The sequence below is a fragment of the Delphinus delphis genome, chromosome 17 (assembly GCF_949987515.2).
Source record: "Delphinus delphis chromosome 17, mDelDel1.2, whole genome shotgun sequence".
NCBI lineage: Eukaryota > Metazoa > Chordata > Mammalia > Artiodactyla > Delphinidae > Delphinus > Delphinus delphis.
The window spans coordinates 46,366,608-46,380,808 of NC_082699.1; the positions used below are offsets into that span (position 1 = coordinate 46,366,608).

The window sequence follows — 14,201 nt, forward strand, 5'->3', positions numbered from 1 at the left end:
TTTTACAACTCAATTTATGTCCTAAAAATCCCACTACTTGCCTGCTATTTGGCAGAGTGACCAAATTAGTAGCAGTGAGCAGGCGATAAAGTAGATCGAGCCGAGCAGATTTCTGTCCAGCAATCAGAGTTTTACATTTACACTTCTCCCAGCAATCACAATAGGCTGTTGGTGATGTCCGTTTGAGTCTAGAAAGAATTCATACACAAGTACAAAAACAAAAATTTTTTTTAAAATACAAAGGTCTATATTGAAATTACAGAGGCGTAACTCATTAAAACTCAACAGAACCCTTGTTAACTTTTAAATGCAAAGTGTAACTGTTCACGCAACAAATAGGATTACTTTAGTGGTGTAAAGTCTGTAAAGCAACATATGAGAAGAGGTATCTTAACTGTCTTGTCAAACACCACTGTAGCATCTAGCACAGTGAGTACACCTAGTAAGCATTCAGTAAGTAAGGTGACTCTCACTTTCAGATATTTAAAACAAGGAAGACAAACTTATTAGCCAAAATTCAAGATGGCGGAGGAGTATGACGTGGAGATCACCTTCCTCCCCACAAATACGTCAGAAATACATCTACATGTGGAACAAAGCCTACAGAACACCTACTGAACGCTGGCAGAAGACCTCAGACCTCCCAAAAGGCAAGAAACCCCCCACGTACCTGGGTAGGGCAAAAAAGAAAAGGAAAAACAGAGACAAAAGGATAGGGACGGGACCGGCACCAGTGGGAGGGGCTGTGAAGGAGGAAAGGTTTCCACACACTAGGAATTAACGGGCAGAGACGGGGGTGGGGGGTGGCGGAGGGGGAAAGCTTCAGAGCCATGGAGGAGAGCGCATCAACAGGGGTGTGGAGGGCAAAGGGGATTCCCTCACAGAGGATTGGTGCCGACCAGCACTCACCAGCCTGAGAGGCTTGTGTGCTAAGCCGCCGGGGCGGGCGGGGGCTGGGAGCTGAGGTTCAAGCTTCAGAGGTCAGATCCCAGGGAGAGGACTGGGGTTGGCAGCGTGACCACAGCCTGAAGGGGGCTAGTGCGACACAGCTAGCCGGGAGGGAGTCCGGGAAAAAGGCTGGAACTGCCTAAGAGGCAAGAGACCATTGTTTCGTGGTGCGAGAGGAGAGGGGATTCAGAGCACCGCCTAAACAAGCTTCAGAGAAGGGCACGAACCGCGGCTATCACCGCAGACCCCAGAGAAGGGCATGGGACGCTAAGGCTGCTGCTGCCGCCACCAAGGAGCCTGTGTGCGAGCACAGGTCACTATCCACACCTCCCCTCCCGGGAACCTGTGCAACTCGCCACTGCCAGGGTCCCGTGATCCAGGGACAACTTCCCTGGGAGAACACACGGCACACCTCAGGCTGTTACAACGTCACCCTGGCCTCTGCTGCCACAGGCTCGCCCAGCATTCCGTACCCTTCCCTTCCCCCAGACTGAGTGAGCCAGAGCCCCCTAATCAGCTGCTCCTTTTACCCCGTCCTATCTGGGTGGGGAACAGATGCCCTCAGGCGACCTACAGGCAGAGGCAGAGCCAAATCCAAAGCTGAACCCCAGGAGCTGCACGAAAAAAAGTAGAGAAAGGGAAATCTCTCCCAGCAGCCTCAGGAGCAGCAGATTAAATCTCCACAGTCAACTTGATGAACCCTGCATTTCTGGAATACCTGAATAGAAAACGAATCATCCCAAATTGAGGCGGTGGACTTTGGAAGCAACGATATATATATTTTTTTCCCTTTTTCTCTTTTTGTGAGTGTATATGTGTATGCACCTTTGTTTGATTTTGTCTGTATAGCTTTGCTTTTACCATTTGTCCTAGGGTTCTGTCCGTTTTTGGGTTTTTTTTGGTATAGTTTTTAGCACTTGTTATCGTTGGTGGATTTGGTTTTTGGTTTGGTTGCTCTCTTCTTTCTTTCAATTACTTTAAAATTTTTTTCTTTTTAATAATTTTTTAAATTAATAACTTTATTTTTTTCTTTTTTTTTCTCCCTTTTCTTCTGAGCCATGGGGCTGATAGGGTCTTTGTGCTCCAGCCGGGTATCAGGCCTGTGCCTCTGAGGTGGGAGAGCCGAGTTCCGCCAGTCCTCCCAGTTCCACGTAATATCAAACAGCAAAAGCTCTCCCACAGAACGCCATCTCAACACTGAGACCCAGCTCCACCCAACGACCAGCAAGCCACAGTGCTTGACACCCTATGCCAAACAACTAGCAAGACAGGAACACAACCCCACCCATTAGCAGAGACGCTGCCTAAAATCATAATAAGGTCACAGACACCCTAAAACACACCACCAGACGTGGTCCTGCCCACCAGAAAGATAACATGCAGCCTCATCTTCCAGAACACAGGCACCAGTGTCCTTGACCAGGAAGCCTACACAACCCACGGAACCAACCTTAGCCACTGGGGGCCGACAACAAAAACAATGGGAACTACGAAACTGCAGCCTGTGAAAAGGAGACCCCAAACACATTAAGTTAAGCAAAATGAGAAGACAGAGAAATACACAGCAGATGAAGGAGCAAGGTAAAAACCCACCAGACCAAACAAATGAAGAGGAAACAGGCAGTCTACCTGAAAAAGAATTCAAAATAATGATAGTAAAGATGATCTGAAATCTTGGAAATAGAATGGAGAAAATACAAGAAACATTTAACAAGAACCTAGAAGACCTTAAGAGCAAACAAACAATGATGAACAACACAAAATATGAAATTAAAAATTCTCTAGAAGTAATCAATAGCAGAATAACTGAGGTAGAAGAACAGATAAGTGACCTGGAAGATAAAATAGTGGAAATAACTACTGCAGAGCAGAATAAAGAAAAAAGAATGAAAAGATTTGAGGACAGTCTCAGAGACCCCTGGGACATTAAACACACCAACATTCGAATTATAGGGACTTCTTCCCAGAAGAAGAAAAGAAAAGAAAGGGACTGAGAAAGTATTTGAAGAGATTACAGTTAAAAACCTCCCTAATATGGGAAAGGAAATAGTCAATCAAGTCCAGGAAGCGCAGAGTTCCATACATGAAAAATCCAAGGAGAAACACGCCAAGACAAATATTAATCAAGCCATCAAAAATTAAATACAAGGAAAAAACGTTAAAAGCAGCAAGGGAAAAGCAACAAATAACATACAAGGTAAATCCCGTAAGGTTAACAGCTGATCTTTCAGCAGAAACTCTGCAAGCCAGAAGGGAGTGGCAGGACATAGTTTAAGTGATGAAAGGGAAAAACCTACAACCAAGATTACTCTACCCAGCAAGGATCTCATTCAGATTTGATGGAGAAATTTAAAACCTTTACAGACAAGCAAAAGCTAAGAGAAGTCAGCACCACCAAACCAGCTTTACAACAAATGCTAAAGGAACTTCTCTAGGAAGGAAACACAAGAGAAGGAAAAGACCTACAATAACAAACCCAAAACAATTAAGCAAATGGTAATAGAAACAGATATATTGATAACTACCTTAAATGTAAATGGATTAAATGCTCCAATGAAAAGACACAGACTGCATGAATGGATACAAAAACAAGACCCGTATATGTCTATGAGAGACCCACTTCAGACCTAGTGACACATACAGACTGAAAGTGAGGGGATGGAAAAAGATATTCCATGCAAATGGAAATCAAAAGAAAACTGGAGTAGCAATTCTCATATCAGACAAAACTGACTTTAAAATACAAACTATTGGGCTTCCCTGGTGGCGCAGTGGTTGAGAATCTGCCTGCCAATCCAGGCGACATGGGTTCGAGCCCTGGTCTGGGAAGATCCCACATGCCACAGAGCAACTAGCCCCCTGAGCCACAACTACTGAGCCTGCACGTCTGGAGCTTGTGCTCCGCAACAACAGAGGCCTCGACAGTGAGAGGCCCGCGCACCGCGATGAAGAGTGGCCCCCGCTCGCCACAACTAGGGAAAGCCCTTGCACAGAAACGAAGACCCAACACAGCCAAAAATAAAGAAAGAAAGAGGCTTTTATTTAAAAAAATAAAAAATAGAATAAAATAAAATTGAAAAAATACAGACTATTATAAGAGACAAGGACACTACATAATGATCAAGGGCTCAATCCAAGAAGAAGATATAACAATTGTAAATATATATGCACCCAACATAGGAACACCTCAATACATAAGGCAAATGCTAACAGCCATAAAAGGGGAAATCGACAGTAACACAATCCTAGTAGGGGACTTTAACACCCCACTTTCACCAATGGACAGATCATCCAAAATGAAAATAAATAAGGAAACACAAGCTTTAAATGGCACATTAAACAAGATGGACTTAATTGATATTTATAGGACATTCCATCCAAAAACAACAGAATACACTTTCTTCTCAAGTGCTCATGGAACATTCTCCAGGACAGATCATATCTTGGGTCACAAATCATGCCTTGGTAAATTTATGAAAATTGAAATCATATCAAGTATCTTTTCCAACCACAACGCTATGAGACTAGGTATCAATTACAGGAAAAAAATCTGTAAAAAATAAAAACACATGGAGGCTAAACAATACACTACTAACCAAGAGATCACTGAAGAAATCAAAGAGGAAATCAAAAAATACCTAGAAAAAACTGACAATGAAAACACAATGACCCAAAACCTATGGGATGCAGCAAAAGCAGTTCTGAGAGGGACGTTTATAGCAATACAATCCTACCTCAAGAAACATCTCAAATAAACAACCTAACCTTACACCTAAAGCAATTAGAGAAAGAACAACAACAAAAAAAACCCCCCAAATTTAGCAGAAGGAAAGAAATCATAAAGATCAGATCAGAAATAAATGAAAAAGAAATCAAGGAAACAATAGCAAAGATCAATAAAACTAAAAGCTGGTCCTTAGAGAAGATAAAATTGATAAACCGTTAGCCAGACTCATCACAAAAAAACGGGAGAAGACTCAAATCAATAGAATTAGAAAAGAAAAATGAGAAGTAAAAACTGACACTGCAGCAATACAAAGGATCATGAGAGATGACTACAAGCAACTATATGCCAATAAAATGGACAACCTTGAAGAAAAGGACATATTCTTAGAAAAGCATAAACTTCCAAGACTGAACCAGGAAGAAATAGAAAATATAAACAGACCAATCACAAGCACTGAAATTGAGACTGTGATTTAAAATCTTCCAACAAACAAAAGTCCAGTACCAGATGGCTTCACAGGCGAATTCTACCAAACATTTAGAGAAGAGCTAACACCAATCCTTCTCAAAATCTTCCAAGATACAGCAGAGGGAGGAATACTCCCCAACTCATTCTACGAGGCCACCATCACCCTGATACCAAAACCAGACAAAGATGTCACAAAGAAAGAAAACTACAGGCCAGTATCACTGATGAACATAGATGCAAAAATCCTCAACAAAATACTAGCAAACAGAATCCACTAAAAGGATTATATACCATGAATCAAGTGGGGTTTATCCCACAAACGCAAGGATTCTTCATTATATGCAAGCCAATCAATGTGACAAAACATATTAAAAATTGAAGAATAAAAACCATATGATAATCTCAACAGATGCAGAAAAAGCTTTTGACAAAATTCAACACTCATTTATGATAAAACCCACCCACTAAGTAGGCATAGAGGGAACTTACCTCAACATAATAAAGGCCATATATGACAAACCTACAGCCAACATTGCTCTCAATGGTGAAAAATTGAAACAGTATCCTCTAAGATCATGAACAAGACAAGGTTGTCCACTCTCACCACTATTATTCAACATAGTTCTGGAAGTTTTAGCCACAGCAATCAAAGAAAAAGAAATAAAGGAATCCAAATCGGAAAAGAAAAAGTAAAACTCTCACTGCAGATGACATGATACTATACATAGAGAATCCTAAAGGTGCTACCAGAAAACTACTAGAGCTAATCAATGTATCTGGTAAAGTAGCAGGATACAAAATTAATTCACAGAAATCTCTTGCATTCCTATACACTAATGATGAAAAATCTGAAAGAGAAATTAAGGAAACACTCCCATTTACCACTGCAACAGAAAGAATAAAATACCTAGGAATAAAGCTACCTAAGGAGACAAAAGACCTGTATGCAGAAAACTACTAAGACACTGATGAAAGAAATTAAAGGTAATACAAACAGATGGAGAGATATACCATGTTCTTGGATTGGAAGAATCAACACTGTGAAAATGGCTATACTACCCAAAGCAATCTGCAGATTCAATGCAATCCCTATCAAACTACCAATGGCATTTTTCACAGAACTAGAACGAAAATTTCACAATCTGTATGGAAACACAAAAGACCCCATATATAGCCAATGCAATCTTGAGAAAGAAAAATGGAGCTGGAGGAATCAGGCTCCCAGACTTCAGACTATACTACAAAGCTACAGCAATCAAGACGGTACGGTACTGGCACAAAAACAGAAATATAGATCAATGGAACAGGATAGAAAGCCCAGAGATAAACCCATGCACATATGGTCACCTTATTTTTGATAAAGGAGACAAGAATATACAATGGAGAAAAGACAGCCTCTTCAATAGGTGGTGCTGGGAAAACTGGATAGCTAAATGTAAAAGAATGAAATTATAACACTCCCTAACACCATACACAAAAATAAACTCAAAATGGATTAAAGACCTAAATGTAAGGCCAGAAACTATCAAACTCTTAGAGGAAAACATAGGCAGAACACTCTATGACATAAATCACAGCAAGATCCTTTCTGACCCACCTCCTGGAGAAATGGAAATAAAAATAAACAAATGGGACCTAATGAAACTTCAAAGCTTTTGCACAGCAAAGGAAACCATAAACAAGACGAAAAGACAATCGTCAGAATGCGAGAAAATATTTGCAAATGAAGCAACTGATAAAGGATTAATCTCCAAACTTTACAAGCAGCTCATGCAGCTCAATATCAAAAAAACAAACAACCCAATCCAAAAACGGGCAGAAGACCTAAATAGACATTTCTCCAAAGAAGATATACAGATTGCCAACAAACACATGAAAGAATGCTCAACATCACTAATCATCAGAGAAATGCAAATCAAAACTACGATGAGGTATCACCTCACACCAGTCAGAATGGCCATCATCATAAAATCTTCAAACAATAAATGCTGGAGAGGGTGTGGAGAAAAGGGAACCCTCTTGCACTGCTGGTGGAAATGTAAATTGATTCAGCCACTGTGGAGAACAGTATGGAGTTTCCTTAAAAAACTAAAAATAGAACTACCATATGACCCAGCAATCCCACTACTGGGCATATTCCCTGAGAAAACCATAATTCAAAACGAGTCATGTACCACAATGTTCACTGCTGCTCTATTTACAATAGCCAAGACATGGAAGCAACCTAAGTGTCCATCAACAGATGAATGGATAAAGAAGATGTGGCACATATATACAATGGAATACTACTCAGCCAGAAAAAGAAACGAAGTTGAGTTATGTGTAGTGAGGTGGATGGACCTAGAGTCTGTCATACAGAGTGAAGTAAGGCAGAAAGAGAAAAACAAATACCGTATGCTAACACATATATGTGGAATCTAAAGAAAAAATAAAGGTTCTGAAGAACCTAGGGGCAGGACAGGAATAAAGACCCAGACGTACAGAACGGACTTGAGGACACAGGGAGGGGGAAGAGTAAGCTGGGACGAAGTGAGAGAGTGGCACGGACACATATACACTACCAAATGTAAAGTAGATACCTAGTGGGAATCAGCTGCATAGCACAGTGAGATCAGCTCAGTGCTCTGTGACCACCTAGAGGGGTGGGATAGGGAGGGTGGGAGGGAGACTCAAGAGGGAGGAGATATGGGGATATATGTATATGTATAGGTGATTCACTTCGTTATAAAGCAGAAACTAACACACCATTGTAAAGCAATTATACTCCAATAAAGATGTTAAAAAGAAAATAAATAAAGCACAATAGATGATTTTTACAAAGCAATTCTCTATTTAAACTATTTTTACATCCACACCTGTGGCACAGCTATAGCTGATGTCCCTACTGGGACTCTGAGGCACTGCAAATGTTAGTGCTGGGATAATTTTATTGCTTCTTATGTCTGTGAAAACTAAGAAACTAACCATAGCAACTCTATTGCTGGATGAAGGTTATTACATTTAGTTTAAGAAGTAAACAAGGCACGGGCTTCCCTGGTGGCACAGTGGTTGAGAGTCCGCCTGCCAATGCAGGGGACACGGGTTCGTGCCCCAGTCCGGGAAGATCCTACATGCCGCGGAGCGGCTAAGCCCGTGAGCCATGGCTGCTGAGCCTGCGCGTCCGGAGCCTGTGCTCCGCAACGGGAGAGGCCCGCGTACCGCAAAAAAAAAAAACCAAAAAAAAAAACAAGGCACATGCCAAACCATGATTCCCTTAATGCCTTCAGAGGTTTCCTGCTAATACACCCTACTACAGGGGGGCCTGAGACTTTGGCTGGAGAACACAGACAGAAACATTCTGTATATATGTTTCTTAAAAGACTGATTGTAGTCACAATGTACGATCACATATTTCTTGCACATTAGGCTAGTTTTATGTAAAGAGTAGAACTAGCAAACAAACATTGCAAAGTACTCTTTAAATCAAAAACTACGTTTTAATACACACAGTGGCTTAACGTGGGCAACCTGACAGCACCTCATGCTTTCTGAATAATGAAACAAAGCATGACTCAGTACAGATTATTTTAATATGGGAATATGAATCTAAGTAGTTTACAATATTAAAGAAAACTAAAGTCACACTCACTTGCAATCATGACCTTTATGACAAACCCTTGCACATTCTGTACAACAACAGAGGGACTCCAGCAAGCCACAGGTACGACACTCAAAAATATCCTAAAATGAAAAGGATATACTTTTTAGAAAAATGATATGTATGTCTCATCACAATAATTATTTCTGGTATTTTCTAAAACAATTCAATCACAACAACAGCAGAGCAAAATTAATGTGCTCTGCGAAACAGTCACAGATGGGTACACAAATGGGAATCAAATATTACCAGAAGGGCAAAAATAATCTGTATCATCCAAAAAAAGGCATAACAGTTATAAAATCTAAATCAAGAGCTGTGAATCAGATTATACTACCCAGCGAAGATTTCTAATTTTTATGACAGCCTGTAACTGGTGTTAACAGTCAACTCCTTTGCCTCATTTATTTAGGAATTAAATACAAATTAATTTTCTTTGGAGAATTTTATAACTCAGGAGTAAAAGGAAATACCAGACTTGCAATTCCAAAGCTAAGAACTATAACTCTAGTGATGGTCAAAGGGAAGAAAAGAAAACCTAGACAGCATAAATATAGGGAAATATAAAATAACTTACCTGGTTAATGTGCTCTGCTCCAGTCCATGTAAAACTGCAGGTATCATTACAACATAAGACATATAAAGGAGAGTCATCAGGGTTGGTACCTGATGGGCAAACCATGCCCATAAATACATCTTCCTCTTTTTCACTTGAGGACACTTCAGCTAAAAAGATTAAAAACATAATAGTTCATACATCAAGAAAAGACTTACAGCCATCTACTCCTTTCCTCAAATGGAAAAGCTCTAACATTTACATAGTATAAATAAGAAACTACTATATATTAATAAAATAAATTGACATACAAAGTCAACAATGCAAGGAAATCTAGTCAATTCTGGTGCAAAGTAAAGCAAAGCATAATTATATCATAACCACATATGAGGACAATACAAATACATCAAACATCAGCCTTCTGAGTCATTAGCTCTACCTCATGCAGTTAAGATTCAAGTTCTAGCTCTACTTAACAAATTATAGACAATCACATAATTTATTCATAGCCAGTATTTTTTAAAAGATAACTACTAAATCTTTTAAAGGCTGGCTGGCAGGAACTGATATTCCTTAATGCTTTCTGTTAGGCAGTAAATCCAAGTCAGAAAGAACAGTAAGACTTCTGGCCTGTTCTTTCCATAAAATTTTATCACTAACACGAATTAACACGTGGACAGGTTCTAAGAGTAATCCATCTTTTCTTTCAAAAGATTAATCATTACACAATCCATTATGGAATTTTTTTTTAATTGAAGGAAATTTATACCAGCTGCTTTTTGATGGAAAGTTAGAAGGTACAATATGCTTGAAAAAAGTATAAGCATATGAATTTCATACACATAAGCAAAAGAATTATCTTGACAGTTTCTAATCAGTATCATTTCCATATACAGAAATTAGGTTTGAATAATTATAGAAGAGAATCTATTCAAATTAAAAAATAGGCAACCCTTTTAGAACTTGAAATAAATTACCTTTTGCAATTTTCTGGGCTGTTTCTAAAATGGTAATTGCAGCAGGATAAGCTCGGCCACTTACAGCTGACATAAATGGGGTCATACCTCTTGCATCCCTAAAATGAGAAAAATTGCATATAAAAATATTATCAATTACTGTCCTTCCTGATTATGAAAGTTAACATATGTTCATGATCAAACAAAAAAACAGTTTTGTCTTAGTAAATAATGTCTCACCATTCAAAGAAAACCATCAGTGGTATTTTCTGGCCTCATATTACCTCACTTAAAGCCACTTTGTGGAACCTCTGTCTCTCTAAACCATGGTCTACTTTCTTGGCTTTAGTGACACTAAAGAATAGACCAGCAAGGGCTCTGGAGTAAACTAACACTTTCTAGACGTGAGCATAGTAACAGGCTCTATCTCAAGCTATTGTGAGGAGGATTATATGAATTATTACTTAAAAGGTTTCAGCACAGTGCCTAGCAAAAAACAAGTATTCAGTTAAGTGTTAGCTATTATTATTACGAGTTTCCTCTTTAAAATGTATTTAAACATTCTTCACTGAATTTCTATTTCCTCCTAGACCTCTCACATTTCCCAGAAGTCAGTCCTCAGCCGTTTGTGCCTCTCTCTCTCTTCTGCCATAGCAACCACCACTTCTCTCACAATAATACGGCTCCAACACCTACACTTGTTTACTTGATAAGCCTACTTGGGATTTCCCAGTGGTATCTTACATTCAATGTGTCTAAAACTCAAATCATCTTTCTCCGCAAACCTGCTCTCTACCTGACTTATCTATGTCACCCAACAGTATCACTGTCCCAAGTAACTTCAGACAAAAATTTTGGTTCTTCACAAAGTATTCCTTCTAAAGCAATTTTTAAACTTCTGCATCTCATCTTTCTTTTCCATTTTCAACAACTCAATAGTTCAGTTTATTACAACACACATATTAAAGGCTATGACAGACATATAAACATAGCCTTGACTCTGGTTTCTACTCTGGCCTATTTTCATCTCTTTTATACCACCATCTCATTACTATTCTTATAATCCCACTTTGATACTATTACAATCTAACAAAGGCCATTATTGAGAGGATTCAAGCCCGAAGAACAGAGACCAAAGTAGTGATTTTAACCTATTTTTTTCAGATCCACTGGCTGTTGTTCTCTTCTTTCTAATCCTCCACTCTGAATTGGATGAATTACTGTTCCTCATAATATTCATACTTCTCCATGTTGTTGTTCCCTCTTCTCCCTATTTCTCATGGTTCTACTCAAACTTCATTTTCAGGAAGCTGCTTACTGTAGAATAAACATACTTCTCCCTTCTGTTTACTCCAAAACACACTTATGTATCCCTTTAGCCAGATTCAACCAAGAAAAAAGCTCAAATAAATAAAATCAGAATTGAAAGAGAAGTTACAACCAAGATCAAACAAATACAAAGGATCATAAGAGATTTACTATGAACGATTACACACCAATAAAATGGACAACTTAGAAGAAATGGATAAACTCCTAGAAACATACAATCTCCCAAGACTGAATCAGAAAGAAATAGAAAATATGAGCAGAATGATTACCAGTAATAAAATTGAATCAGTAATTTAAAAACTCCCAACAAACAAAGGTCCATGACCAGACAGCTTCAGAGATGAATTCTACCAAACATTTAAGCGGTTAACACCTATCCTTCTCAAACCATTCCCCAAAAAATTAAGAGGAAGAAATGCTTCCACGCTCATCCTACAAGGCCAGCATTGCCTTGATACCAAAACCCAAGACATCACAAAACATTTTAATTAATTAATCAATCACAGGCCAATATCACTGATGAACAGAGATGCAAAAATCCTCAACAAAATATCAGCAAACCAAATTCAGCAATAATGGAAAGGATGATATACAATGATGAAGCCGGGGATTTATCTCAGGATGCAAGTACGGTTCAATATCCACAAATCAATCAACATGATACACATTAACAAACTGAAAAATAAAATTGTATCATCACCACAGTAGAAGCAGAGAAGGATTCTGACAGAATTCAACATCCACTTATGATAGAAACTCTCCAGAAAGTGGGTACAGAGGGAACATACCTCAACATAATAAGTGCCACATATTGGCAGGCCCACAGTTAACATAATAAAAGGTGAAAAGTTGAAAGCATTTCCTCTAAGATCAGGAATAAGAAAAGGATGCCCACTCTCACCACTTTCATTCAACAAAGTATTTTAAGGCCTAGCCACAGCAATTAGATAAGAAAAAGAACAAAAAGGCATCCAAATTGGAAAGATGGAAGTAAAATTATCACTGTTTGTAGATGACATATACTACATATAGAAAACCCTAAAGATTCCACCCAAAAGCAATTAGAACAAATACATGAATTGAGTAAAGTTGCAGGAAACAAAATTAATATGCAGAAATCTACTGCATTTGTATACACTAAAAACAAACTATCAGAAAGAGAAATTAAGAAAACAATCCCATTTACAATTGCATCAAAAATAACAAACTACCTAGGAATACATCTAATCAAGGAGGTAGAAGACCTGTACTTGGAATATGTGGAATACTATAAGACATTGATGAAAGAAATTGAAGATGACCAGAAATGGAAAAATAAACCTTGCTCATGGATTGGAAGAATCAGTATTACTGAAATGACCATACTACTTAAAGCAATCTACAGATTTAATGCAATCCCTATCAAAATACACATGACATTTTTCTAAGAACTAGAACAAATAATCATCAAATTTATATGGAACCATGAAAGACCCCAAAACAGCCACAGCAATCTTGAGGGAAAAAAACCCAAAGCTGGAGGCATCATGTTCCCTGATTTCAAACAGTACTACAAACCTGTATTAATCAAATAGTATGGTACTAGCATAAAAAAAGACACAGAGATCAATGGAACAGAAGAGAGGGCCTTGCAAAAATAAAAAACTCAAAACACCTTGTACTAAATAGGGAAGGTGACATAAGGGTCAAGGCTGGGAGTCCCCGTTCTGTAATAAAGACACATACCAGGGCTGGAATTCCAGCTATGCCACTCACTAGTTTTGTGAGCCTGGGCAAGTTAATTAACCCATGACAAAGGAGGCAAGAATATATAATGGGGAAAAAGACAGTCTCTTCAATAAATAGTGTTGACAAAATTGGACAGCTAACTGCAAAAGCATCAAACTGGACTACTTTCTCACACCATATAAAAAAATAAATTCGAAGTGGATTAGAGACTTAAATGTACGACCTGAACCCATAAAACTCCTACAAGAAAACACAGGCAGTATGCTCTTTGACACTGGTCTTAGTTTTATTTTTTTGGATCTGCCTCTTCAGGCAAGGAAAACAAAAGCAAAATCAAACAAACAGGACTACATCAAACTAAAAAGTTTCTGAGGAAACCACCAACAAAATGAAAAGCCCACCTACTGAACAGGAGAAGATATTTGCCCATGATATATCCAATAAGGGACTGATATCCAAAATATACAAAGAACTCATACAATTCAACATCAAACAAACCCAATCTGATTAAAAACTGGGCCGGAGACCTGAACAGACATTTTTCCAAATAAGACATACGACAGATGGCCAACACACACGTGAATAAGTTCAACATCACTAGTCATCAGGGAAATGCAAATCAAAACCACAGTAAGATACTACCTCACATCTGTCAGAATGGCTATTATCAAAAAAGACAACAAATAACAAGTGTTGGCGAGGATGTGGAGAAAAGGGAAGCCTCTTGCAGAAACAGACTCATAGATGCAGAGAACAAACTAGTGGTTGCCAGAGGGCAGGGGGTTAGGAGAATGAGTGAAATAGGTGAGGTATAAACTTCCAGTTATAAAATAAGTCATGAGGACAGCATAG

The 14,201-nt window shown here is 38.7% G+C and overlaps 1 protein-coding gene across 4 annotated transcripts in view; it reads right to left on the reverse strand.

The window, feature by feature from the left end:
* UBR5 (ubiquitin protein ligase E3 component n-recognin 5) overlaps positions 1-14,201 on the reverse strand; it is a 141,644-nt gene that overhangs the window by 38,285 nt on the left and 89,158 nt on the right. For all 4 annotated transcript variants that reach the window (XM_059995013.1, XM_059995010.1, XM_059995011.1 and 1 more), the window contains exons 26-29: positions 10,314-10,411; positions 9,358-9,506; positions 8,772-8,863; positions 42-188 (exon numbers count right to left, since the gene is read on the reverse strand). In XM_059995013.1, the coding sequence (XP_059850996.1) occupies positions 42-188; positions 8,772-8,863; positions 9,358-9,506; positions 10,314-10,411 (486 nt within the window). The remainder of the gene's footprint in view (positions 1-41; positions 189-8,771; positions 8,864-9,357; positions 9,507-10,313; positions 10,412-14,201) is intronic.